Raw genomic sequence first — 27,828 nt, forward strand, 5'->3', positions numbered from 1 at the left:
GGTTTTATGACAGAGGTCAAAGGTGTCCAGGTACCCCAGTTTGCTTAGTAAAATGCCAGTTTACATTTGTGGTTCAAATGTATGAATTTAAGTACCCCTCTGCCCGCTCGAAAAAATCCCCTAAATTTATATGCTCATTTAACACACGTGTATTTGTAAGCTTGTGTTGCTTGGTTCTGAACTTTGTACTAGTGGCATCACATGATATGAAAGCCTGAGATGCGCTTATTGTTTCTGAGATTTGTCTCTGTTGCTATGTGGCCACAACTCATTGATTTTCGTTGCTGATTAATCTGTTTGTGTGGCTACCCTTGTGGCATCTGCTGTGCCGTTTTTTTGTTACTAAGAGCAAAACGGCAAAGGCTGTTCCTGCAAGTGACCCCGGGTGGGGCGTTCTCACACATGTGCACACAGCCTAGCCCATGACGACAGAATCAGAAGGGAATTGTCCTGGCATCTGTTCATGGCTCTATTTTGGTAAACTCACCGAGGTTCTCCTATCACCAGCATCTGTTGTTCTCAATAGACTCTGAGCTCCCTGAGGCCAGGCTCATTCTTTGTTTCATCCCGGCCCTTAGAGCAGAGGCTGAACTAGCAGGAAGAGCTCGGTAAGCGCTGCCGCTGCTGCAGGCAGGGCGGCAGGAGCGGTGGCATTCTGCACGCACGGTCCCCGTGACGGCTCTGCACAGAGTGTGGGCAGTGCACGCACGCGTTGACGAGGTTTGGCTTGCTGCACCTGGACGAGGGCCCTGAGCCCGCCCCTCAGCCCCACGGAGATGGACACCCACCAAGGTGAAAGCCATGATGGAACAAAACTCACAGGCCTGGGGCCAGGGGACCTGTTTTCTATTTCTGGCCCTGCCATTAATAAGCTGGGCGACCTTGGGCAAGTCACTGTCTCCTTCCTCAAATTGTAAAATGAGTTTGGACAGCGATAGGTCACTCTTGAACTTGAGAACTTATCAGAATCACCTGGGAAGCTTAAAAGTGCAGGTTCCCAGGGGGTGGCCCACAGGAACTGAAGGAAGAGAAGGGTCGGCTGCTGTGCCTGGGCGAGGGCCCCAAGCTCACCCCGAGCCCCACTCTAGACCTGGTCTGGGTCTGGACTGGGAAGTGACACGCATTTACATGACCATAAATAAAGTGATTCAGAAACGCTTGCCTATGGTGAAAATATAAAATAGTACACAAGAAATTAAAGAAATTATAATAAGCACTCTCCACCCCCTGCTGCGCCACAGGCAACTGCTTTTCAACGTGCTTTCGGTGGTTGCCATCCTACTGCTGAACAACAGGCCAGTTCTTGTTTTGTCAACTCCAACATTCCCCATCGTCTCCCTGCTATGAGAGCTGAGGGTTCAGCTCACCCCACCCCACTCCCAACATAGTCCTGGCACTATTTCTGGAAGCAGCATTTTAATGAGAAGCCCAGGTGATCCTGAGGTGGTAGCTTGTCTCGCCTGCTGAGGCTTCTCAGTAGAGACACTTCCGTTCCCTCAGACCATCTCTTAAGCCCCTGCCTGGCTTCTTCAACTTGCAGACAGATCCTTTTCCCACTTCTGGGAGCTTGGAAAGGCTGGGCCTGGGAACCATGCTGGCAAACACACCGTTCCAGGTTTGTGGTGGGTGGAGCTGCCCTGCCCTGCCATCCTGCTACCCTTTCTCACAGTGTCACCTCCTGTACCCCCAGTACAAGTTAGGATGAGCAGATTTATCTTTTAGGGACTGGCATAGCTCTGGCTCTAGCAGATTGCTGAGCAGCTGACTTCTTTATAAACCCCAAGGGGTGGAGTATCAGACACCAGCATATACGGAAATGAGAATGCACAAACAGAAACTAATGTAACAAGGATGAATCTCCCAGACACAGGAGAAGAGGCTGGCATGCATACATGCTGCATGACTCCACCTATGTAAAATGTAAAACCGGTCAAAACCGAAAAACAAGAACACCAGAAAATGCAACACAACGGGAAACTCATCTACTGGGAGAGAAATCGAGAGGGGGCTACCTCTGTGGGCAATGGTGACTGAGGAGGGCTGGTGATGTTCTGGTTTTTGATCTGTGTGCTGTTTGCCCAGGGGTGTTCACTTTGTGAAGACCTGAGCTGTACCCTGCACTTGTACATTTTATGAAACATACACATCCTCAAAGTGTTTCCAATAAATAGAGAAGACAAAGCAAGCACCCCTCGCTGCCCTCCTCCATAAACAAGCCCTCCCTCAGGATGGGCCCAGGCAAGCGGGCAAAGCCAGACACACGGTGGGGTGGGGGAGGAGGGCTGATGCCCAGAGTCCTGTCCTGCAGGGACTTCCAGCCTGGCACCCCACAGGGTGCAATGGCCTACTGGGTCAAGGAAATGGTTGGAAATGAGGCCCACGCATGTTCCCTGGGAAGGTTCAAGATACTAGTCAACTAAGACTTTAGGGCCATCTTCCCCACCTGCTAGCAGCCGAGCTGTCCGGGGGAAGGGTGGTGTATGGGCCCCCAGCCAGCCTCCCCAGGCTGCTGGCCAACCCAGTGTAAATATTATTACACTCCTACGCATCTGAAGGACGTTAATTATTAAAACACATGCCACCCATGGTAGTGCACTGTAATTAGGTTCAAATTAAATTAGCATCCTTTTGTAATTAGGACATCAATAACCACTCTGGAGGCCCCAGCCCCTCCTTGTTACTTCCCAACATGGGCTAATGCAAGAAAAGGGGTCTCCCTGGGATGTGGAAATAATCAAACCAATAAATAAAGTGGAGGCAGCCATGCAAGCCTTTTCCTCCAGCACCTGCCATCCCCACTAGTCTTGCACACTGGTGGGAGGAGGAAGATGAGGGCCCCTAGGGATGGGGCCTCAGGTATCAGCACTACCCTGGTGGCTGGCCCAAACTCCTAGCTTCCGCTGCATCAGTCCTCAGAGACAGGAAACTCCCAGAGCCTGCCCAGAGATCAGCAGTACTGCTTTCCTGCCATCTGTTAGCCCCAACCCCACCTTTCTCCTGTGCTGCCTTGCCAACCACCAGGCCAGAACCTCAGCCCCTTGTGTGGGTGCACTGCCCACTGTGTGGCTTATTATGAATATTCTGCAATCTGCTGCCTCCTCCACACCTAGACTGGATGTGACCTTGGCACTCATTGAACCCAGTGCTGTGCTGGTAGCTGCTGAATCTTGGAATCCGTGTTTGGTGTGTGGCTAGATAACAGGTGTTCAAGGGATTAGTTTTTCAACTGGGAAGGGGGCGGGGAAGCAGAGCTTAAGATCCAGACAGTGAGGAGCATGGTCTGTAGCTCCTACGGGACCTCCGGGGAGGTTCTGGTGCTACTTGTGCAGGTGCTGATGCTACCTGGCTTCAATTACAGGTGCAAAGAAAATATGCCAGTGCACCTGCAGTCTGGGTGCCTCCTTAAATTCTGCACCCTGGGTGTCTGGCTTGCCTCACCCCAGTCCCAGCCTGGCCCAGGACAGACCTGGAACTAAAGAGATTTGGGAGAGAGAGGAATGTGGAGCTGGAGCCGAAACACAAGCGGCAGCAGTGCCTTCTGACCTGGTGACTATCCTGACCTTGGTATAAATCAGCCTTGGAAAAGAAAGAAAATAAGTGGGAAGGTTCAGGCATCATTTCATTCGGAGAACCACAGAGGGTTTATTTTGGCGCAGATGTAACCAAGGCAACAAGTTAAGACGATGAGATGACTCCAGACCCTTTCACAAAAGAGTGGGCTGGCATGTTGCCCCGGCCAATTGTGCTTAAGTGAATACACGCCCTGGGCCCTACCAGGAAGTAGGGAAATGGGTGCAACGGGCATTCTCTCCTCCACGAAGGATAAAAATAAGAGACCACAGTGAGAGTGCGCTTGTCTGCTGGGGGGCAGGGGCAGGCACCTTCTCCAGAAGTAGGGATGGATGGAGACTCCCATAATTCACCACTCGCCTCCTGCTTGCTGACTTCCGGGGCCCTGTAATGAGCCGGTACTGGGAGCATAAGGACTTACTCTGACCCACCCAGAGGGGCTGCAGAGTCCGGCTGTGTTGACTCAGCACTGCCACCCTGCCCCCACCTGCCGCCTCTCACTGCCCCCTGTAACCAGAATGTACCGAGTACTGGAAGTACACTGCCTTGCCTAAAGATAGGAGTATCGGGGAGAATTCCAGGTGAGCTCTTGGCATGGATGAGTCCATGTGGGGGAAGACCTGGCAGGAGCCAGGGTTTTCAGGGTCCCAGGACCTCTGGTTTAAAAACGAGAGCTGGCTCGCCAGGCCCCGCCACCTCCACTGACTTTCCCCAAGACCAAGGACCAACCTGCCATGGCAGCTGGAGCCTCACCTCCGATCAAAATGCAGGGTGGCAAGTGGGGCCACGAGGAAGAGGCGCCGCAGTGTTTTACCAGAGCACAGACCTGGGACGGGCAGGGCCACGTGAACGAGGCCGAGGGGTCTGGGAGGACGGGCAACCCCCCAATGTGTGCAGAGTCGCGGCCTCCCACCAACACGCCTTCCTCTCCCGAGCCCTCACTGAGCAGTGCAACTGGCTCCTCACAACACACCGCAGTGGCTGCCCTTGGGGTCTCTCTCCTCCCTGGGAGCCCCCGGTAGCCTCGGGTTTCTGACCTCCACCGCAAACTCTACCTTAAGGACTAGGGGATACTGTCTCCCAGCCAACGGAGCAAGACCGAACAATCTGGTCGGACAGGCGCTCCCTGGTGAGTGGCCCCGACTCCTCTTGGAGCACCGCCCCCCACCCAACTCTCCAGCGAATGCGCACTGTGCAGGGAGCTGAGCAGGGGCCAGGGGCCCTCAGTCTTAATCACGTAGTGCCAGCCTGTCTGGTGTCAGCCATTCCTCCTGCCACCAGGAAGAGCGAAATCACCTCACTGCCCTCAACGAGTCCCCCTGGCCCCTTGCTGGGGCTCTGGCAGGGCTGGCCTGGCCTTTCCTGTGCGGGCGGTCTGGGCACTGCTTGCCGAGCTGCTCCAGTCTCTAAGGTCCTTGAGGGCAGCTGTGTGCAGTGGGTCCGGACTGGTTGTGAGTCAGGAGAAGACCTGCAACCTTCTGCGTTGTGGCCAAGGTGTTGGTTGATGCCCTCTGCGCCCTCGGAGCCGTTCCGAACTCTGAAGAACCACCTGCGCAGCCCCCACTGCTGGGCGTTCTCTTTTCCGTGACCAGCTTCCACGATGGATAAAAATAAAGTGAGAGACCGTGCGTGGTGAGAGTGGGCTTGCCTTGTGGGGGCGGAACAGCTCCTCCAGGAGTGAGGACAGACGGAGATTCACACAATTCATCATCTACACTCCTGCCGACTTCTTGGGCCCTGTGGGGAGCAGGACACAGCGTGGCCAGGCTTCTGTGGGTATGGCCAAGCAGGTGGATGACGTCCCCAGGAGCCCCTCTGGCTGGGGCTGCACAGACCCCAGTTTCTGGGCTCCACCACGACTAACAAGGGCTACAGACAGCATGTGCTATTTTATTGCGCCTCCAAAGCTTTAAATACAGAAAAGGGAAGGGCTGGCGAAGGGGCGGGTGTGAACACGCTGGCATCTGAGGATGGACGTATCAGAGAAATCACATAATCAACAGCTGGACAGAGATCTGGGAGGGGGGCAGTCTGGGAGAGGAGTGGGGTGCCAGCTGGCCTCAGGAGCCAGTGTTACCCCTCCTTTGGGACAAAGTCCTTCATGTTTCTTCCTGATTTGAAAATAATTTTTAAAAAAACCTCAAGCCCCCATCCAAATACAAACAGAAAATCAGCTGGGAGAGACTGCACGCTCTGAGTGTCTGCTTAAATTCTGCGCCCTGGGCGGCTGGCTGCAGCAGCCCCCTCTCGGAAGACAATGCCCAGCCCATCGCCTGAAAGCCTCAGGGTCCCTGCACCCCGCCCCCAGCCCAGATGGTGCCCTACAAGACATTTCCATACACTGAAGCAAAGCTGGACCCAATCTACACCCCTGATCTGGGGTCTGGAGCTGAAGCACCCTCCCGGCAGAGAGAGGTCCTGGCGTGAAGGTGCGGGGGCCGGACCCTTCCTTCCTTAGCGGCTGTAGCCAAACTCGTCAGCGTCATCGGCTCGGAAGTCTCCATAGCGCCACAGGTTCAACTGTGAGAAAACAGAAAATGGCTCGTCAGGGAGGTGGGATCTGCTGGAACCCGGACGGCCAAGCCCCTCTCGCAGAATCCTCTGGGGCTCCTGAGGCAAAAACTCACCCTGGCACTCTTGGCCGACTCCTGGGCATTCAGGTATTCTGTGATCTGGAGGAATGAAGGAAGAAGTGGTCACCACTGGGCAGCTGAAGTGACCCTGCAGGATGCCCAAGTCGGGTCCATGTCACCCCCTGCTCAATGGATCCCTAGCTCCCTCAGAGAAGAAGCCAAAGTACACAGTCAGTTGGTCTCCTAGCTGTTCCATGACTCCGCACTGGCTGTTCCGTCTGCTTGAAGTGCTCTTGCCCTTCTGGTACACCTGGCTGCTGTCCCGCACCTTCAAATCTTTGATAAAAAGTATTGCTTTCCTGCCCTGGCTAGTGTGGCTCAGTTGGTTGGAGTGTCCTTCTGTGACCCAAAAGGCTGCGGGTCCAATTCCTGGTCAGAGGACATGCAGGTTGGGTCCCCTGGTCACGGTCAGGACTCAATTGATGCTTCTCTGTCTCCCCCGCTTCTCCCCTCTCTAAAATCGACAAGCACGTCCTTGGTGAGGATTAAAAACAAAAAATTATAGCCTTCTTAATGAGGCCTCCAATGACCCCATTTAAAATTACAGCCAGCCTCTCCCACACACTACTAATTCCCTTTACTTCTTCATAATGAAAATCTATTACTGTATTTACTTATCTCTTTAAAGGGATGGCTATTTATTTACTTATTCCACTGAATTTATTGGGGGTGACGCTAGTTCACAAAACCATACAGGTTGAGCGCACGACTCAACAGAAGGCCGTCTGCGCACTGTCCTGTGCCCGTCGTCCAAAGCCTCTTTCTGTCCCTGGTTATTAGTGACCCCCCCTCCCCCCAGCTGTCACCACACTGTCGTCCCTGCCTATGTGTTATACGCAAGTGCTTTTGCTCAATCCCTTCTCCTTCTTCCCTCCGTCCCTCTCAACCCCCACCCGACAGCTGCCGGCCTGTTCCGAGTGTCCATGCCTGTTTCAGTTTTGTTCGTCAGTTTATTTTTTCATTAGATTCCACACGTGAGATCATATGGTTTTGGTCTTTACTTCCATTTTCTCCTTTTCCATTGCGTGTATCTTCTAACATTCTACTTCATTGACTTCTTATATTTATTTTTATTGCTTGTCTCCTCGTTCAAATGTAAGCCCTACAGGGCAGGAACACTGTCTCTCATTCACTGAGATATGTAGACCCTTAGTAAGCATTTGCTGAAAGAATGACTAGATGCATCGATGAACACATCAGGTGTGTATCTCAGGGACGGGGCAAAGGAACTTTCCAGACGCCAGAGACGTTATGGGTAGCTCTGTCTGGGGCACACACAGACCCCTGGTCCCACAGGGAAACTTAAGTTAACCCCTTGGAGCAAGCTCAGAGCACGGAGGGTCTCCAGGGGAAGGACTGGAATCAGGCCTCTCCTGTCCAGAGGAGAAGACACAGGAGCAACTCCCATTGGGGTCTTTTTCCAAATGAATTTTTGACTTGTCACGGAACCACAAACCACTGACATACATGGGGAGGGAGGAAAGACAACGAGGGCTGGGAGATGGGAAGGCAAGGGGCCCGTGAGGGTGGGGAGTGTGGGGACAAGCTGGGCGGTGCGCTGCCCTGTCATTTCCTCCCGCCTTGCCTGTCCTCAGGGCTGGTGGGCTGTGGGATCTCAGCGGCGGCTCGCTGACAGGCTGGGAGGACTGGGTGAGCAGGGTGCTCAGCAGGAGGGACCGCTGGTCTCAGGACCCAGTCCTGACGATCGACACTGGAACAGTGCAAGCTGGTTCCCTCGGTGTCAGCCCCCACCCCCACACCGGCCTCAGAGGCCACCCTGTGAAGCAGCAAGGCCTCCTCATGTCATGAAAGGGAGACTCAGGTCCAGCGCTAAGCATTGGGGGCTTTTCCAACGGGCTGGAGGGGTGTTGTGGGAGACTCCCTTCGGACCTCTGGGCCCTGGGAGCTGGCTCTGGTGGCCCTGTGTGCTAGGAGCTGGTTATGGACTTGGCAGTTATGTCAGGGAGAGGTGAGAATGGGAGAGAAAGCGAGATGGGCTTTGGCGCTTTCCGTGACCCCCAAGCCCAAGCACCGCTTTCTGGCCTGTCACTTGAGGGTGCACGGAAGGGAAACTTTCCGCTCTAGTTTGCAGCTGCATTCTCAGCCAAACCTGCAGCCAATTAATTTGGGTTGTAATTAGCTTTTTTAAAAAACCCCAACAAACCCAAATCCATTATCCTCCCCCAGCAGGAGCAGCGAGATGGGCTTCCCTGCTCCCTCACTGGCTCTTGGTTCAGCCTCGGGCCCCTCGGTCAGAACAGCGGGAGACCCTAGGGGGCTGCCCCGAGGTGGGCGCCCCCTCCGCAGCACGTACCACTTTCTGGAACTGCTTCTCCTTGCGCACCTCCACCATGACCAGGCCCTCCTTCACCAAGCCCAGGCCCACGTCGCCCTTGGAGTCTGCAAACTGCAGGGTGACGTGGGGGCAGCCGGAGGTCAGGTGCTCCACGTTGAGCAGGCACTGGGTGTTCTGGATGTCCCGCACCACGCTGTCCACGGCGTCCGTCCGAGCATCCTCCTGGAGCAGGGACACGGCCGGGTCAGTGGGAGAGGTGAGCTCGAGGGAAGGCCAGCCCCGCGGGCCCCAGGTCCTGGTCACAGACACCCAGGAACTCTGCCCAGCAGGTGCCTGCAGCTCACTCCCTGCTCAGATCTCAATGAGGGCGGCAACAGGCTCTGGACATGACGCAGCTCCCCTGCCCCTCGGCCCTCGCCCCTCACCCCAAACCTGTCTGCAGGTCACCTCCTCCCCTACCCTGCACCCCTGCCCACCTGTTCACTTCAGCACAGTGACCTCACAGTCCCCACCTCTCCACCTTCCTGTCTCACTCTATGCTTGTCTCCCCGTCCCCTGCCTGCCCCTGGGCCTGTTCTGTCAACACCTTTTCCAGCTGGTTCTCCTCTTCCCTTTGGCAATTTCATGAAAGGGCAGAAAATACTCGATGGTGCTGACTCTCCCCTACTACACGGCCCTCAGCACTCAGCACTCTGCACCTGGCGGCCTGGGCAACCTTGCTGTCTGAGGGCTCCCGCTGAGCCCCCAGGGCTCCTCCTGGGCCTGCCTGACCCCCCGGGGAGAGGGACACGGTGGACCAGCTCTGCCCTCCGGACAGTGGGGGCGCCAGCCACCCTGACAGAGGCTGCCCCTCCCCATCCCATGTTCCCCAGACTCCACGCTCGTCCACTCCCATGGTTTCAAAGCACTCACACCCGTGATTCTGGGGCTTGTCTGGCTTTCCAAACTGAACACTGTAAAGCTGCCCGGAGCTCCTACAGCCCCAAATTTGCTCCTACTCACCCCGCTCACCTTGGCCAGCAGCAACATACCGACATCTAAAAACCCATCTCAGATCCTGCCCCTCTGCGGGCACCCCGAGACCTGGCCCGTTCTCCCCAGCCCCACCAATGTGGCCCTGGTTTGGCCACCACCGTCTCTAGCCTGGGTTTTCAACTGCAGTGGTCTCCCAACCATTCTTTCCAGTCTCCCCCTTGCACTAGGAGTAACTTTCAAAACCGGACTTGTCCATGCCACATTTCTGCTGAAGTCCCACCACACCCTCCTGTCTACAACACCAAGAATACACTCCACGCCAGGTCATGCAAGGGCTTGGTCCCCGGGTGCTGACATTGCCCACAAGGCCCCAAGGGCCCAGCTGTGGTGGACCTGTCTTTGTCCCAGCTGCACCCTGGCCCACGGGGCCTACTCAAGAACTAGCTCACGTGCTCTGCTGCCACCTCCTTTGTGGCACCTTTCCCCACTTCCTCGGTCACTCCTGCCTTCTGAGTCCCATTACTACCAGGCCGCCCATTGTCTCCACCTCCTTCAGCCTGTAAGGGCCGCAGGAGTGGCTGGTGTCACTGGACAGCTTCCTCTGGGAGGCGGAAAGACGCATCAACTCACATCTTGGGGCACCTGGATGAAGGCGAAGGCATACTCCGTGGCTTGGGCTGGCAGCACACGTGTGCTGAAGGCAGGCGGCAGGGAACCCAGGCGGGTGGACGGCAGAATCTCTCTCTGTAGAGGACACCAGGGCAATGCTGTCATGCACTTGATGCCCCCTTGTTCTCAGAGGACAGCTCCCTGTGGCCAGGTCTCTGGAGTTCTCACTCAGGGGCTGCCCGCTCACCCATGACTCGGTCCCATGAGCCATGTGCACCGGCTTGCCTACTCAGCAATGCCTTGGGAGAGCATGGCCTGCTGGCACCGGCAAGTGGGAGCTGTGACTCACACCCGGTCGACCCTGGCGTACTTGCCGGTTCCCACTAAAATAATGTGACAACCAAACTCCAATCAGTTTCCATTTCTTTCCAATGCCTTCCCTTGATGGGCTCCCTCGCTACTCTTCCACAGGCCAGGGGGAGCTGCGGCTGGGAGAGTGGCGCCCTCACCTGCCTGTGGTTCTGGCCAAGGTGTGTGGGGCAACCCCAACATGGGGGACCTCTTTCTTGGTGACTCCCAGGTAATAAATTGGGAGCATGGCCCAGTCCTGGGCTTCCTGCTAACTGACCCTCAACTCTAGTCCTTGAGGAAAGGGGACAGCCACGGCCACAGAGCCTCATGGTTCTGACTTGTGGCCTTCTCTCCTGCTTGCCGCCATACCCACAGGGGAGTCTCCCAGGAATGGTCAAGAGACTCCCAGGCCCTGCCGGAAGGGCTCTCCTCCCAGTCATTCTGCCACCTCGTGACTGTCCCCTTTGCAGCAAGCCTCGGTTCTGGGATGTGCTGGAGGTCAGCAGGTGGGACAAGCCCCACGCTGAGCACGAGGAACAGGAGCTCTACTTCCTGGGCCCGCTCTTCCGAGAAAGGGCGGAAGAGGAGGAGGCGTGGGTATGGCTGCACACTCACCCCGGGGCCTGGACAGCGGCCCTGTCGGTGCGCACAGGCCTCTAACCAGAGATGCCAGTGTTGCCTGGTCACTCAGAGGTGGCGGCCTGCTACACGAACGGTAGCAGTGCCCGCACACTCACTGTCCTGTGGGTAACAAGCCCAAAGCTTGGAGGGACCTTCAAGAGATCAGCTGGCCCTGACCCAGGGAGTACTGGGTTGAAGGACCCCTGGCAGTCATGTGGGGCCTCTTTCTTGTCTACCTGTGCCCCTCCGGGTCCCCTACTCACGTTGCCGTAGTCAATGTAGAAGACATGTACTTTGGCAGGAGATTCGACTTTCTCTACTCGGGCCCGGTACCTGCAATGGCATCATGGGCAGAGCTCAGGGGACAGCTCTGAGGAGTGTGGTCTCTGTGGAGCCTTAGTGATGGCAGGGAGAGGCCACATCAATCACTTCCCTGCCCAGGGCTCAGAGGGCACACCCGAGGTGTCACAGAGGACAGTTCTCAGACTCCATCCAGGCCAGCCTTGGGACACTTTGGTCACCATTTAATGGAATCAGGGCATAGCTGGGAGCACAGGGAGGGAGAGGGGAGCATGTGAAGCAGATTAATGTGTCCTTGGGGGCATAAAGCAACAAGACTAATGACTGGATTGATGTCTGCTGTTTAAACCCAGCACACTAAACAGCAGCTGTAATTAGCCAGCAGATCTGTCTGGGAGGCCGTAGCAGGGAACACATCCAAGTCACTTCGTCACCCTGGGAAGGCCATGCGCCCTACCCTTGGAAGATCAGATACAAACGACCTTGCAGCCTGTGAGGGCTGCTGCTCATGTCCCAGACAGTTGGGTGGAGGGCTGGGTGGCTGGTCTGGGCTCACTAAGACATCGCTTTTCCTGTGTGGCAGGAGGGGTGTGGTGGAGAGCCCCAGCCAGCCGGGGCTCCCCCAACAGAGTTAGGGAGGAGAGGGGAGGAGGAACACAACCTCTGCACTCCAGAGGCTGGCTGGACTGCAGGAAGATCGCGGGCCGAAGTGCAGGCCCAGATGGGCTCTGAGCAATGAAGAGGGGCACCCTGGGGAGCTGGTCAAAGTCAACAACACCCCAGTGGAAACGAGGCTGCAGAGGCAAATGCCTGAAGCCTAGCCCGCGCCCTGAAGACAGACCTGCCATGGCTCCTGCTCCTCTGCTAGGGCCCAAGGGGCTTACCACTCTCCATCTACAAATTTGGCAATGCAGAACTCGCCCCGGCGGGGGATGTAGGAGCCCTCGACAGGAGGGTGGCTGGAGATGTCATTTCGCATGTTCTCCATCAGCTTCTCCAGCTGGGTGCCTGATGGGGAGGAAAAGAGAGTGAAACCAGGGTGCCAGGTTCTTTGGACTCTCATCTCTGGATAGGCTGGGGAGGCAGATGAGCCTAGGGAGTGGGTAGGGCGAGGAGTTCTGGAGAGAGCATGCAGCGCTGGCTCGCCTCCATCCCTCAGGGAGGTCCTCTTTGGCCTCTGCTCAAGAGGTTTCACGCCATCTATCTTCCAAGCAGGGCGGTGACTTGCTGACACTTTAGGTCTCAGAGGCACGCAGTCTTCCAACCCCAGCTCTCCAATCTAATGGCCAGGGCTGTGGGAACCCTTGGGAACATTGATGGGCTTCGGTTAAGCAGGTGGAGAGCGCCAGTGGACGTGGAGCAGGGCCAAAGCCAACCAGCCTCTTCTGGGGTGGGAGCTGGCCAACCTGCACCCCATTCCTGTAAGAGCCGGCCCTGGCTTGGGCCACAGAGGTGGTGATTGGCCACAGCCACTCTCTACAAGGTCCCCAGTGGCTGAAGGATGGGCCCCATACAACCCTGGACAAAGAAAGGGCCCCAGAATCTGAGCCATGAGAGATGTAGGACAATTGTGACAGCAGGGTCCAGCCTCGGTGTGTTCACACCTGGCCACACTGACTGGTCCCTCTGCGAGATACACACTGAACTAAATTCCCAACGCTGTCAGTACCCTCCTCACTGAGGGCAGGGCAGGGTGGGGGCGCTCTCCTGCCCTGCCTTGTTTTTCCCCAGTCACTCTGAACTTGGGGTACTGCTGCCTGCCTGCTTTTTCTGGCCAGGTTTAGCAATACCCAAGGTTTTCTCAGGTCCCCACCCCCCAACCACATCCTTCTTGCTGTACCCCTCACCCGACCCTGTGGAGAAAGTATGTTTCCAGTGGCCACTCCTTTACACCCCTTCTGGCCCTGATTCTAGCTCTGCATCAGACCTGCTGTGCCCGCTTTGCTCTCTGAGGTCAGGGTGGCCAAGGGCACGTGGATTTGTCTTTCCATCTTCAGGGCCCGAGGCCACATACACTGTAACAGGTGCCTAACACATGTTGGCTGTTGGTTCACTTGTCAGTCAGCCTGGAAAGATCCTTGTCTGGGTTTATGTTTCTGGCACTACACAGAGAGCTCCTTTAGGGCAAGGACTGTAGCTCATTTGGTTGTTCACTCTTGCAAGGCCTAGAACCCCTGACACTCAACTGCTTTGAAGATGACCTCTGCATGCACACGCCAGGAGTCTGTCTACTCCTGGGCTTCTGTGAGGGCTACTGCCCAGACCGGTTCCAGAACACAGGCTTGTGGGACATAGCTGCCCTTGCCTCTGCATAGTGGTACACATTCAATTTTCTCGAGACGGTGTTCCTTGCCCAGACAGTAAAATTTCAGGGACTAAGGAGAAGCCTCTACATAGGACAAGTTCTCTCATACTTGCTCTACTTTTATTTATTTTTTGATCCAAGGCAACAGAAGCAGGCTTTGCCTCCTATAAACAGGCAAAGCCCTCTGGGAGGTCTTTACACAGATACCTGGTTGGGAATAGTAATTTACAGCTAATGGCAACATTTTCATCATTTCATCAGCTCCTTTCCGAAGACAGGCTTTAATTAGGAGAGGGGAGACAGGGTGAGAGGATGTCCCCCAAGAGCGTGGAAGGCTGCAGAAGAGGGAGGTGGTGTGTACTGAGGTTTATTTTCCTGGGTTTCACGGAGCCACCCGAGGACAGGGTTTTCTCTGGAGCCTACCACAACTCTCTCGGTGCAGTGCCGTGACGTGCCTCGCTCGCTTCTCCAACATTCTAAGAATACACAGCTTCCTCCCTAGTTCTTTTTATTTTCTGCCTTGGCTACTGCTCACTGCAGCGTCACAGCTTCCTAGAGTTGACAGAGACAGCCAGGTCGGTACCGGCAGGCACTGCACTCGAAGCCTCTGAGATTACAGAGACTGTGTGGTCAAAGGCCTGGAGCCCTCAGGCTCTGTCCTGTGCAGACTTCAAGGTCCTGTTCTTATTTGAGGGCAGTCCTCCCCAGCAGGGCCCAGAGGCCAGGGAGAGCCTGTCTGTGAGCTGTTGTATCTGGGTCAGGGTCTTTGAGTTTCCTTCCTCCAAGTTCCCTGAGGGCCGTTCATTCTTGCTGGCTCCTATGCTTAGGAATAGCTCTTGTTCCTTCCTGGACCCCCACCGCAAGACTCCTTCCAGTCATACCACCCAGACCTGGAGGCTGGCCTCTCCTGGCTTCTTCCCCGAGGGAGTGGCTGGCCCAGCATTCACCAGGGTGGCAGATGAACTCAAGAGAACCTGGTCCTGAAGGCTCATCAGCTCCCTCTCTGCCCCTCCCAAGTATAGCCAGCTCGGGACTGGAAATGGTCAGTTTTCCATGGTGAAATGACATTACCACAAAAGCAGCTGCCTGGGAAATGTCATTAGAGAGGAAGTGGTTGAGACGAGGCTGTTGGTGATCTGGATCGGGCCTGGGGAGGGCTGAGGAGCCCGGACAGAGCTGCACCTGAGCCCGCGGAGCAGCCCTGAGTGCCGGTGACATTTCGGCCCTCTCTGCTCTGCAAGGGTCTGGCTCCTCGGCCCTGGAAGCAGCTCTAAGAGCAGTTTCCTCTGTGCTGATCTAAAATGTTTCCCTGAACAGGGTGGCAACGGGAGGAGGGAGGCGAGGTTACACAGAGTGGGGGGTGGGAGGTTGGGCTGGAGGGGCCATGATGCAGCTGCTGAGAGGTCTGTTCCTATGGCCCTGTCTTTCCAGGAGCCTGAGGTCTCTGCCTAGGGGACCCTGGACATACAGTACAACACTGAGGTCAGGAAGAAAAGGAGGATGAGGAGAGAAATCTCTTTAGAAAGACTGCCTGGAGCTGACTTTCCAGGAGCACTGCCTGCTTCCATGGCAAATGGCCATGGTAACCTCTGGAGAAGGAGACACCCTGGCAGAGACAGGCCCATGATCCCCCACCTGCCTTCCTGAGGAAGCTGAGGGGGTGATGGGGTGAGGAGGGGCTGAGTGATGCAGCTTCTTGCTTCCTGACCACACAGAGACAATCTGTTCATTGCTTCCTGATAAGGCTCCAAAGGCTACAAGTATTCATACCCAGCCCAGCCAGGGGTGCCTGGGAGCAAAACAGTTACCTAAGAATCTCAGAGCACCACCCAGACAGAACTGGTTACCTCGGCAGTCCTCAGAGGACCTGCTGGCCCTGAGTGGTGTCCAGGGCCTGGTGGGCGGGCAGGAGGGGAGGTCCCTGGAGACCCTGCAGGCGCGCTGCACTTCCCCGGAGCTGTGAGACAGCACGCCTGGGCTGAGCCGAGCACTCACCTGTCTCCACATCCTGCACGTAGAAGTGCAGGTCGTCGGTGATCTCGGTCACGAACACTGGCTTATAGGTGGCCGAGCGCTCCTTCTCCTCCAGCACGGGTGTCACCTCCTCCACGGGCTGCTCCTCATAGTGGGCCCAGACCTGCACGTGTGGTCAGCAGGGGAGGAGGGGATGGGGAAGCCGAATCAGAAAGGATACCAGGGCAGGGGCTTTGGGGACCGTGGGTCACCCTCTGAGCTGGTGTGGGAAGCACCACAGAACACTCCCACGGTGCTAGGCTGAGGCCCTGGACCCTCCTTCCTCTGAAGGTGAGGGGAAGAGTGCTCTTAAGTCCTTTTGATCCAGCAGTTCTCAAATGCTGGCAGTCATCAGAAGCAACTGAGGAGTTTATTAAAAATGCAGCCCTGGCTGGTGCTGCTCAGTGGATTCAGCACTGGTCTACTAACCTAAGGGTTGCTGGTTCAATTCCCAGTCAGGGCACAGGCCTGGGTTTTGGTCCTGGTCCCCGGCAGGGGGTGTGTGGGAGGCAACCACACACTGATATTTCTCTCCCTCTCTTTCTCCTTTCCTTTCCCTCTCTCTAAAAAACAAATGAAATCTTAAAAAGAAAAGCACATGCCTAGGCCCCATACCCAGGCCTGCTAAAGCAGGACCCAGAGACAGTAAAACAGAGCAGGCTCCTAGGTGATTCTCACGTACTCCAGAAGAACCGTGGTGCTGGGTCCCCACCTCCCTCCCCGGTACCACTGTGCAGGGGCAATGTGAACTGTCTGTCACAGGGCAATCGGCACTCCTGAGGCTCTGCAAGCGACAGCCCTGGGCCTGGGAGGGGAGGGCTGGTCCCTGTGCAACAGTGCCTCTTCTCAGCAACTCTTCTCTGTCCTCCTCATCTCAAGCTCTGACCCCAGCCTAGAAGCTGGACCGTTCCCCTCCACCTTTCCCTTCCCCTTCTTTCCCAGCCCTGTGCTGTCAGGGCTGCGGCAGCTCCAAAGCTGATTCTATGTGACAGCGCGTCAACTCCAATCCTGCAGCCAGGAGATTATTCCAGTAGTGAGGCCTGTCACAGCAGGAGGGAGGTGGCTTTCCAGCTGAGCAGGGGGATAAGAGAAGGCAGGGGACTGGACCGCACACAGGGGCACCATGGATGAATACACACAGGGACAACGTGTGATAAAAGCACAAGCCAGAAACTTACACGCTTACTCGGTGCCAGGTACCATTCTAAACACTCTCCCAGCATTAATTTGTTTAGTCCTTAACAAGAACCATTTGAGCAGAGATTACACTACCCACTTTAAAAAGAAACCAAGGCACACAGCTTGCCAGAAGCGGTGGGAGCAGGATCTGCACACACGCAGCCTGGCTCTAGAGCTCTTTGAAGGGCCCCTGGCTCTGACCGGGCCCCTGGAGACAGAAGGCCGGAGGGAAGGCCTAAGCGGTGAGAAAGCAGTAGGTGGGAGGGATGAGCTCTCATCCTTTCACTGTGCCCTTTAGTTTGTCCTCTGACTTTGGTCAGACCACGTGCCTTCTCCGAGTCTCCTTCCCTTCCCCTGTAAAATGGAGTGGTTTGACCACGCGGTCGGTCACTCGGCTGACGTGCAGACTCCTGGGTGGCATCAGGAAGCAGCTGGCAGGAGTGCTGGAGCTACTAGCCACCTCAGGTCACATCCACAGAGGTCACGTTCCGGCCTGTAACATGGCACAAGTGTGTGTCTTCCACTAGAAGAGGAGGCAAGGGTCCTGAGAACGGATGAGCAACAGGAACTTTCCAAGCCTGGGTTGAGGGGAGGGGCGGCTGCCAGGTGGTGGCCAAGGGAGATGGGAGAGACGTCTCCTAGGCCCAAACTTCTGCCACCCACACAGAGCCGTGCCCTCTGCCTTCTGAGTGTGTGCTCCTGGGCTCCTGGTCTGGGGCTGGGCTCTAATGCAAACAGCTCCTGACCTTTCTCACGTTCCTCCAACATCCATCCCATCACTCCGGCCACCTCCCTCATCATAAGCACCTAGGCATCTCGGCTGCAAACACCCCCAGGCCTGGCCTCCACAGGAAAGGAGGCAGGCGGCAGAACTTCAGTCAGATCAGAGACTTGGCCTAATCTGTTCAGGGCCTCCCTGCCCTTATGAGGAAGGGGGTCTCCAGACTGGACTTTTCTACAAAAGGCCTCTCCAATCAGAGGCTATGGCACGACCCCTGGAGCACTCTGGGAGACAGCCACGACTCCTTCCACTTCCAAGGCCTATGGCCTGCTGTGGTGGAGGCTTTCTTCCTGGGACCCTTCGCTGCAAGTTCCTCGGGGAAGTGACTATTTAGCCAGTCACTCCTGCCACCTCTGAGCTCTCAGCCCCTCTGAGATCCTTCCAGCTCTGAGGATCTGGTGGCTGCCTCTAAGAGGCAAGGCTGGCTTCTGAGCAGGCCCTGGGCCTGGGAGACTTCTGGGCACCTGTCCTAACCCCACACTGCTTCCCTCTGCTGTGGCGGGTGGGGGGGTGGGGAAGCTCCTCCACAGACTTGATGAATTGGGAACAAACTGACAGGGTGATAGCGGAAACTGCTAATGCTAATGACTCAAGTGAAAGAGCCTCAGGCGACAGCCTCAGGTTTCCTCCTAGGGGAGAGCGGGTGGGGCTTCTCTCCAGGCAGGCTCAGGTGGCAGCAAGCTGGAGGTCAGGGATGAGCGGGATGACTGGATGGCCTACAGGAGAGCTCTAAGGGGTGGCCCTCAGGTCCCTGCTCCCGAGCGGAGGGCAGCGAAGGGGCCAGTCCCATGACAGTCCCCAGCTCACCGGGCAGCGGGGAGGGAGCAATGAGGAGCAGTGAGGTGAGAAGACTCCAGAAGCTTGTAGTTACCAAAGGGCAGAAGAGAGGCGGTGGCTCATCAGATAAAGCCACCCCATTTCTAAGAGAGAGCTGGGCTGGTCCTTTGAAGATTGGAGCCTTGAAGGCTCCCTATTTCCCCTGGGGTATGGAGGTAACCAGCTATTCCCTGGGGCTTGGCTGCCAGTGGTCTGTGGCAAGCTGGGAAGTGCAGCCTGGCCAGGCAGCTTCTTGGTGGGAAGGAGTCAGTTGGCTGGGACAGGCTTGGTTGCCCATGTTCAAATCTTAAACATGGGTTCATTTTGCCCATATTATGTTGATCTTCTGCAGAACTAGGGTACAGACACACTGGCAAGACACCTGCCAGACAGGTGTCATTTTTCCACAGCCACCTCAAGTACTCTTACAGCTCAGATCCCTGACAAGAAAAACCCAAAGCCTCCCCCAGCAGAAACAGGAAGTGTGCACACAGACACAGAGTCAGTGCCGAATGGCTCCACCCCCAGGTTCTCGGTGGGAGGAGAGGTGGGGAGGAGCCTCCATGGCCAAGATGCTGGGCAGGATGGGAGTTTGGGCGCTGTGAATGCTCCTGACCTTTGGCAGAGATGATCCTGAGTCAGGCCTGGGAAGCAGAGCTCAGGATGCTGGGAGAGCCACCTGCAGAGCACCCCGAGCTGCAGCAGTGTGCGGAGGCCCCCAGCTTTTCCAGTCAGGTTGGAGGCAGCTCTGCTGCTTTAAGGTCAGGGCCAGGATCAAGCTGTGCTGAGAGGGGGCTCCTCTGTACCTCTTCTATGGCCTTGACTATAGACGCAGGTGGGAAAAGGGCAAGAGAAGGACCTCCCTCCTTCCTTACCTGCTGTCATGCCAGTTCCTGTCCTGCTTAGGTCCCCTCTACATTCTGGGGCTCCTAATTGTCCCCTGTGGCTGACTCTAGGAAAGGAGCCCACCTGGATTGGCACAGGCTGTCTCTCCTGTCCTCACACCACCCCTGGCCCTCCTGATTCTCTGCACTGCCTCCCCAGGGAGCCCTGGGCCTCTTTTCCACAGGAGATGGGCAATGTGGACTGCGGCTCCACTAGCTGGAACCTTCCCTTTCTAAATCCTATTTAATACCACTGCTTAGGAGGCTCCGGGGTGTAGCTGGCATAGGGCCAGGGTGCTGGAGGCCTTCAAGCCCCGCAGTGGGGAAGCCAAGCTCAATAAAAGCCAATCAATGGCCAAACTAAGCCTGTCCGGGGTCCTGCTAGGACACGAATCGTGGAGGGAAGGGAGAGAGTCTATGCAGCTGCTATCAGTGGCTCCGTCCTTGGACCTCTTCTCTGCCCAGAATCTCTGAAGGAGGAGGGAGAGGAGGAGGATGAGGAAGAGGGAGAGGAAGAGGAGGGCCGAGCCAGCTTCTTTATTAGGAGAGAAGTCCAAAGTGCAAGGGAGGAATAAGGCCTGGCAGGGAGACAGCTGAGTTTCCTGTGACTGGGGGAAGTAGCACAGTCAGACCCACTCACAAATACACGCACACATATACAAACACAACTGCGCTCGCCGAAGACTTCTGCATGCACCAGGTCCCACACAGTCTTTCAGTGTTACCTCTGCTCCGTGAGCTCACAGGTAGCACCGTGATCTCTGAACTCTAGGTGTGCCTGTCTCAACAGCTAAGGCAGCCCTCATGGGGTCACAAGTGGGGCGAGACTGGGGACCCTGGGGACACCTCAGAGATGCAATTTACTGTCCCACAGCTGGCCCCTGAATTCTCTTATCTGCGTCCAGCCAACTCTGAGGGCTGCTGCAAAGCTCTGCCCATGCTGCTCCTGGGAGCCAGCCCCGCCAGGAAGAGGCAAGCCATGCTAGATTCCCCTAAGAGCCTTGAAGAGAAAGGGACGTGCAGGAGAAAGACCCAGGAGGAAGGTAGGCTCTGCACTGAGAGCGGTGCACTGCATTTTAATTAGACTGGAATAAAAACACGCAGCCTGTGTAAGTAATTAATCACTGGTAATTACTCCTCAGCGTCATCATGTGGCACCGTGAAAGGATGACTCGGGCTCTTTCAGGCAAATCCACTATGGAGTAAATAGTGATGCTGGGTTTAGCACCTGGCAAGGAACCCACCTCTCCACCTCAGGCCAGACTCCCTTCTTTGTCCTCTCCTGGATCCCCTTGGGGTCTCTACTCTCACAGGATCACTTGGATCTGAAGAGGTGGTTACTAGGCTCATGTGCCGAGCAGCCGGGGAACAGGACCAGGGGGCAAAGATGCTCTCGGAATCTGGGTGTCAGAGCTGGTGCCTGCTACGGTGCCCCCCTAGCTGCTAACTCTTCAGTGAAGGTTCAGCCCTTTGTACTCGAGACCCAGCGGCACATCGCCTCCACTTCCCTGCCACAGGCAGAGGACATGGGGGTGGCAGTCTAAGCACCTTCGCCGTAGGAGCTGAGGTGGCCTGTTTCCCCGTCGCTCTAGGAAAACAGGGTTTAATGTGAGCAGAGCTGGGGGAGGAGGGACAGAAACCTCCTCAGAGGCCTCGTGGTGGTCCGCCCTCCAAGGCATGGACGGTCCCTTCCATCTGCCCAAGTTTTTTGGGCTGCCTCTCCCTGGAGTCCTTCCACCTGGGGAAGGACTCCCCAATCCCCAAGACAACCTCAATCCCCAGGGCACAGGAAGAAAAGAGAGGTCCAGGAGGGTGGCCCTGGGCCCGGTCCCTGGGAGAACTGGTGTCTTCTCTTGGGAGAAAGGTGGGAAGAGACGGCTGCTGCAGGCTGGAGGAGAATGAGGAGACCTCAGGGCCCCTGAGCCCCCCACCCCCTTAGGCAGGTGTCTGGGCCTTGGCTCTGGGAGGCGAGCTGCAAGCCAGATGGCTGCCCCATGGGGAAGGAAATGTTTACTCCTGGAGCAAATTTATGGCTCAGCATGGCTGTCCCACGAAATCCTCCTCAGGCTCAGGGAAGCACTGACAAATTGGTGACTGGCTGATTTATCCCTATTATCAGGGTTGTGCTATAAGTCAGTGGCAATAGGCTGGGGGCGGGGGGTGCTGAGCTCAGCTCCCACCACTAAACCCACTGAGGTTCCTTAATTGTCCATTTGTTTCCAAAAGCTGCGTTCAGACCCACCCCCCTTGTCTCTTCAATGCAGTGTCTGTGGAGACTGATGGGCTGTAAATCTGCTGTCCTAACAGCTTTATACGTCTCCTGGGGCTGCTTCCAAAATGGGCTTCCCTGCAGGGCAATGTGAAAGAAACTCAGATGTGGGCAGCAGGAAGGGTCAGGAGTGCTGCCCATCTCTTGCCCACAGGGACACCCCCAGTCATTTATCTCATCTATCCAAGGTCACCTCCCAGACAGCTTTCTGCTGCAGGTCTGCCCGAGCAGGCCTGGGGCCCACCTCAGGTCTGCCACAGGCTTATGGCTGAGAATGCCTAAGCTGGCAGCCTTGCACTCGGGTCTTATGTGGTTCCTGATATGGGGTCTGAGATGAACCAGGGTGACTGACTCAGCTGGGGGACAACAGAACCACGTCTGTGTGTCGTTTGAAGTCAGTGGTGTTGGTGGGGGCAGTCAGGGTGAGAGAAAGTTATGAGCCAGTATGAGCTGGGGGAGCGGCAACCCCAGGCCGCTGCCCGATGCCACACCATACCTTCTCCTTCTTCTGCTTGGCAGCCTCCTCCGCAGACAGCAGGGATTTGTAGTAGGAACTGCGCTCTGCAGTGAAGTGGACCTTGGAGAGCGCGTGCTCCACCAGCAAGACAGACAGGTTGGCGCTGTCGATGTGCAGCCAGCCGATGAAGTTGCCGGCCTTGTCCATGCTCTCCACTTCCACTTCCACCTGGGGGACAGAGAAAGGGGGCGTCAGCCTGCAGAGAGTGGCCCTGGCTGTGCAGGGGAGGAGAGCAGCATTGGGGCCCAGTGCTCACAGGCCCTGGGCAGCTGCCACCAGGTTCGCTCTGCACGGCAAGAGCAGCTGGAACTAGCAGAGGGAAGAGCTCATGCTAAGCAGAAAAGCAGGAGCTTGTGAGAGCCCCTGCAAGCCCGATGCACTTAGAACCTTTCACTTCCATTGCGTAAGCTGGGTCTATGCTTTCTAGCCTCTCACAGCCCAGAATCATCCTTAATAGATACATCACTGACAAAGCAACATCAAAACTCCCCTTCCTTTTGACAGAGAGCTAATAGGGTAAACCTGACTCCTTAGCTTAAGCAAGGGAGTCCCTGTTAGCAGAGAGTGTGCGTGTATAGCTGGGGGTCAGGAGTGAGAGCAGAAGCAGACAGCTCTGGGCACGTCCCACTCTTCATCACCCTCCCCCAGCTCTGCTAGGGAGAGAGGCAGACTCCGGGGAGGAAGGCCACCCCTGGGGGGCGGGGAGCCTATGTTCTTCCTGGGAGAGAATGAACTAATGCTTAACAGGTGAAAAAGTGGCTGCGTAAAAGTCAGATTAGAAGAGAAAGGATGAGACAAGTGGGTAGAAAGTGCGCTAACCCCAGAAAATGTTAGGGGGTGACTCCAGCAGGAGGTTTTACCCCCAGGGAAGAGCAACTGCCAGAAGCCCAGACCTTGAGGTGTGTGCAGAAGCTGAACTCTGGAACCCTCAGAGATCCCCCGCAGGGCTCAAGGGCCTCCACGGAAGGCCCCGGACCCCAGAGCCAGCACTGACTCTGCTCCTGCAAGGCAGCCCCACTGCCTCAGTCCTTGTGGTGGCTGGTCTGCTCCAGCCTCAAGGAGGCAATGGCCCAAGAAAAATTCCTTCTTTGATTTTCTCCCAACCTCTTTCCTCCCCTGCTAAAGGGGACTGTAAAAGCCTTGCTGCCAAATGTAAAAACTTGTATTAATTTAAATGGCTTCAAGCTCGATTAAGCAATAAAATGAATGTCTAAATACCTGCGAATTCTCTAAAGCCTGGGCCAGAGCCAGTGGCAGCGGCCTAGGGCAGAGGGACGGAGGGCTGAGGCGGGGGAAGAGAGCAGCCCCCCACCTGGCGGAACTCTGACTCAGCCTGGAGACATGGCAGGGGATGTGCCTCCCCCGGAGTAGACAAGGGACGGCACATGGGTGTACGGAAAAGGCAGTGGGAAAAGAAAAGGCAGGGCCAGGGAGGAAGGACCCTGGCTTCTTCCCATTCTCTGAAGCCCTTTTCTTACTTGAGGTCCACAGTTGACCCTTTGCGTATAAGTACAAGTTCAACAATGCCTGAAGTTAGGATGTGGTATGGAAGGGGATATGCAGAATTTATTAGAACTAGGAAAAAAGCTATGCTATGTACAGACCCAATCCCAACTTGACATTGTAGGGGACAAACCGAGGCACAGAGAAGGGAAGTACAGCTAGTAAAGAGGTACAGCTTTGAGCGCCTTCCTCCCTTTTTCACAGCCCTGAGTCAGGAGCACTCCTACCTGCCTCTGGTTGCACTCCCAGCCCCCTCCCTTGTCGTCCCCCCCCCCCCTCACTGGCAGAGCCAGGGTGGAAGTGCTGGGATGCTCGGGGCTGGGTCTACCCGACACTGTACCATGCTGCTGAAGGGTGGAAGCAGAGAAGACCCGTATCTGGCACCTGTGTCAACACCTATTTCAGCTGTCTCTAATTCTGGCATGTAATTTACTTTAGAACCTGTACTAGCGAGAAAGGCAGGTGGGCAAAATGTGCTGCGATAAAAACAGGTGCCTCAAGAGCTTACCAGCTAGTAAGGCAACTAAATTCATCGAGGTGAGTGATGGGCTTCCTCTGGAGCCTCTGCCACCTTGTAAATGCCCCGGGCACTGGGGCAACTTTGCTGCACCACGGGGCACCCCACAGTAGGAGGGCTATGCAAAGAGGAAGAGGCTGCTGGGCTTGCGGCGGCCAGACTAAAACAGGGATGGGCCCAATGAGAAATAGAGAGAGACAAATTTCCAGTTATAAAATAAGTAAGTTACGGGGATGCAGTGCACAGCATAAAAATAGAGCCAATAATATTGCAATAATGTTGTGCGGTGACAGAGGGTACCAGACTTCTAGTGGTCATCACTTTGTAAGCTACATAAATGTCCAATTACTATGTTGTACACCTGAAACTAATGTAATATTGTATGTCGACTCTGTTTTACAAAAAGATACATGGGAAACCCATCTCTTATCTGTCTTAATTTGTTAAGCTTTATTGAACGTGCTAAAGCCAAGATGGCGCAGGTCCCAGAGGAATTCTGGGAAGCAGTAGGAAGGCGAGAGGGGCTGTCTGCCTTGCGTTTGGGCTCACGGTGTAACAGGCAGAGGACGGTGAGTGTGTGAGTGAGTGAGTGAGTGAGTGTGTGTGTGTGTGTGTGTTGATGCTGGCTTCCACCACTAAACCACTGGCCTCCGTGTATTTAAAGGTTCACGAGACAACTCCTTATGCCCAGCTGCAAGCAGTGAAGCTGGTAGAGTTCCCAGGTTTGGTCTCCTGCCTTCCACTCTGTTAGTAGCCAGGAATCCTTTTCCTAAAACTGAGGATGGCTGCCTTGCTTGAGCACAAGGCCTCCTTCCGGGTTCGAGTAGCTTGTGGTGGGCCCGTGCAGCTGTGACAGGAAGCTTGATGGTCACCCTCAGTATTCCTTTTGGCACTGGATTGCTGGAAATGAGTGCAAGAACCTCAGAAATGGGTAGTGAAGGCAACTAGGCAGGTAGACAGACTCCCTGTCGTCCTATAAGGCGCCCACACTCAGACCTCCTTCCACACGTAGCAAACCTCTGATTTACACCCTCTCTCTGAGGCCACGAACCAGAGGCTGGCCTCCGAGGGCTCACATTAGAGAGAGACCCAGCAACTGGCAGCCATACGTGGGGCCAGTGCCGCCAGTGAACAGCCAGGCTCTCTTGGCAGGTGAGCAATGACATCACACTCAGACAGCCCCTCCCCTGCTGCAATCGATATACTAACTTGAGCCTGACAAGTTCCTGGGCCAGGTCAGCCGCAGAGAAGAAATCTCTAGCTCTGGGCACTATGCTGCCACTGAATCCATCTCAGGTTAAAGATGGAGACAAAGCTGTCGCCAGGGGGTATCCGTTTCCCCTTTTATTACAGCTGCTTCAACCACAGTGATTTCTTAGCCAAAGGAAGGCACTGGAGAAGGCTGGAGCAGGGTAGTGGGTGTGATTCAGCAGAGAGACGGGGCTGGGCCACTGGTCCTGCTGCTTCCCAGTCTCTTGGCTTCTGGCCTCTCTAGCCAAGTCCTGCGCTTGTGTATATCTTTCTGGAGATGCCCCAGCCCAGATGGACATGTGGTGTTCAGTTTGAAGATCAAAGTCTCAACTCTTGTCTACCTACCACACTCAGGTAGGTTCGTGTGTTTATCTTTCATTATGTTTCTTTCTTATAGTGACTGCCAAAAATTTGTGCTTTGCCCATATATAATGTAGGTCCATGCCTGTATAAGTGCTACTTCTCTGTCCAACTTACAGACTCAAATTTTTTATATTCTTGGCAGGCCCCCTGAAAATGGCGTGTTAACATCAGGGAGTCCGGGCTTCGGGTGACTACCGCGGACTGCCAGAGTGCCTCCGGTGTGCACACGTGTGGTGTGCCACAGCCTTGAGGGCACCAGAGTTCTGTGTACACATGGACATAAGCAGTGTTGGCAAGAGACGGGCGGTGCTCTTCTCTCACTCCCCTCTTCGATGGTCACACCGAGGAAGCGAGGTCTGGGAAAGCACAGAGCTGGAGCGGGAGGTGCGGAGGTGTGGCAGGGAGGAGACCGCCTCACCCGAGAGAGACTAGGAAAAGGGGGGCAGGTGGCACCACCCCGAGGAAGTGCCTTGGTGGTAAGCCTGGTTAAGCCAGAAGCAAGCAGCCTAGATGCCTAATGGTCGGTCAGACCTGACCCTCAGGCTTATTTTAAGGATGCTGCCTCATGATGCACTCTTGATCGCCCAGTCATGTGCCAACATCTCTTGCCTTTAGCTCTTGATGTTGGTGGAGTGGGCAGGATTTTGTGGTCCTGAACTAGCCCAGTGAGCTCATCCGTCCAGCATTAACACCACCTTCCTGTGAAGGCTTCCCTTACCTACAGTCAACTGCTCTTGACACCTATGGGCTTGTCCACCCTTTAGCATTCAGGGGACACTGTATAACATGGACTCTGAACCTAGACTGCCTGAATATACACCCACCTACCATCTGCATGACATCTGGCGAGTCACTTAACGTCTTTGTGCCTGTTTACTGTAAAATTGGAATAGTATCCACTTAAAAGGATTTGTTACATGGATCAAAGGAGCAAATATAAGTCGAGGACTTACAAGAGTTAAGCACTTTGACATGTGAACGCTTCGTCATTGTCACCAATTATTCCTTCCTGGTCAGGGCAGTGAACGTCTGAACACCTTCCCTCTCTCTAACTAGACTGTGTGTCCTGTGGGGGACAAAGCTTGTTCTATTCTCTGCAATCATCCCCACAGCCGGGTGCACTGACTAGGCTATGAGCTTGTAGAAAAAGCCTAGATCCGGGGAGTCAGACAGACCTGGATACAAATCCTAACTCTAGCCATTAAGTTCTGGCCAAGTTATGGGACCTCTCCTAGCTGTCTCCTTAACTGTAGAAAGAACACAGGGCCCTCTGTACCAGATGAAGTCACGTAAACAGCTTCGTCTTTCCCTCAACTGATGCAGGCTGCCGGCAGCCTAAATGGTTATATCCAGCCACAGCCCGGCTTGACTGAGCTGGACCCGCTTCGCTCCCCCCACATGAAAAGCTTTGGGGCTCTTACACCTTGAGGGCTTCATGCCAAATACCGAGTGGGAAGAAGGCAAGTGGGGGTTGACGGGCAGAGCTTATGTGTGACGGATGCCTTTCTGCACAGCTGAGGGGCCAAAGAGGGGGCACTACAGCCTAGCCAGCCATGCCCGGTGGGACATGGGCTGTCTGTGGGCCAGGGCAGCCAGCGGGTCCTGCTGCCTCACAGTAGGACATGTCTTCCTGCTCCCAAACACGTTAATGTGCCACTAATAAAATTGTTCTGGCTTATTTACCAAATTAATACAAATGGCGCAGCCTGTTAATTTGCATGTCTCCTAATTACTGAGGAAGAGCTCCCAAGCCCAGGCAACACACACAGCTCAGTGCCCACCCAGCCAGGCTGTGGTCTGGCCCCTCCCAGATGCTGGTGGGCGAGGGAGGGGCGAGGGGAGCCGAGGAGAGAGGACCACTGGGCGGCCCCTAGCTCTCCCTGGCTGGGAGCGGATGAGGGAGGAAAGGTGGTGGCAGCTAGGAATTTATTCAGTTTCCCACAGGTTCCTTCTCAGCAGCTGCAGGGCCCTGGGCCTGCAGAAAAATATACTCAGCCCCTGTTCCCATCCCTCCCAAACTGTTCCCTTCTTTCCCTTGTCTGGATTCTGTCCAGCTTCTCAACACAGGAACTACT

The 27,828-nt window shown here is 55.5% G+C and overlaps 1 protein-coding gene across 1 annotated transcript in view; it reads right to left on the reverse strand.

Moving 5' to 3' along the window:
- Window positions 1-5,440: 5,440 nt before the first annotated feature.
- The window catches only part of SND1 (staphylococcal nuclease and tudor domain containing 1), a 431,795-nt gene continuing 409,407 nt past the window's right edge, over window positions 5,441-27,828 (reverse strand). Inside the window, exons 17-24 of the mRNA XM_037167720.2 lie at window positions 22,099-22,287; window positions 15,656-15,797; window positions 12,240-12,363; window positions 11,319-11,388; window positions 10,105-10,218; window positions 8,518-8,721; window positions 6,198-6,242; window positions 5,441-6,090 (exon numbers count right to left, since the gene is read on the reverse strand). Coding sequence (XP_037023615.2) covers window positions 6,025-6,090; window positions 6,198-6,242; window positions 8,518-8,721; window positions 10,105-10,218; window positions 11,319-11,388; window positions 12,240-12,363; window positions 15,656-15,797; window positions 22,099-22,287 — 954 coding nt within the window. The 3' untranslated portion in view covers window positions 5,441-6,024. The remainder of the gene's footprint in view (window positions 6,091-6,197; window positions 6,243-8,517; window positions 8,722-10,104; window positions 10,219-11,318; window positions 11,389-12,239; window positions 12,364-15,655; window positions 15,798-22,098; window positions 22,288-27,828) is intronic.

Source organism: Artibeus jamaicensis, unplaced genomic scaffold (assembly GCF_021234435.1).
Source record: "Artibeus jamaicensis isolate MK-2021 breed Jamaican fruit bat unplaced genomic scaffold, CSHL_Jam_final scaffold_3307, whole genome shotgun sequence".
NCBI classification, from domain to species: domain Eukaryota; kingdom Metazoa; phylum Chordata; class Mammalia; order Chiroptera; family Phyllostomidae; genus Artibeus; species Artibeus jamaicensis.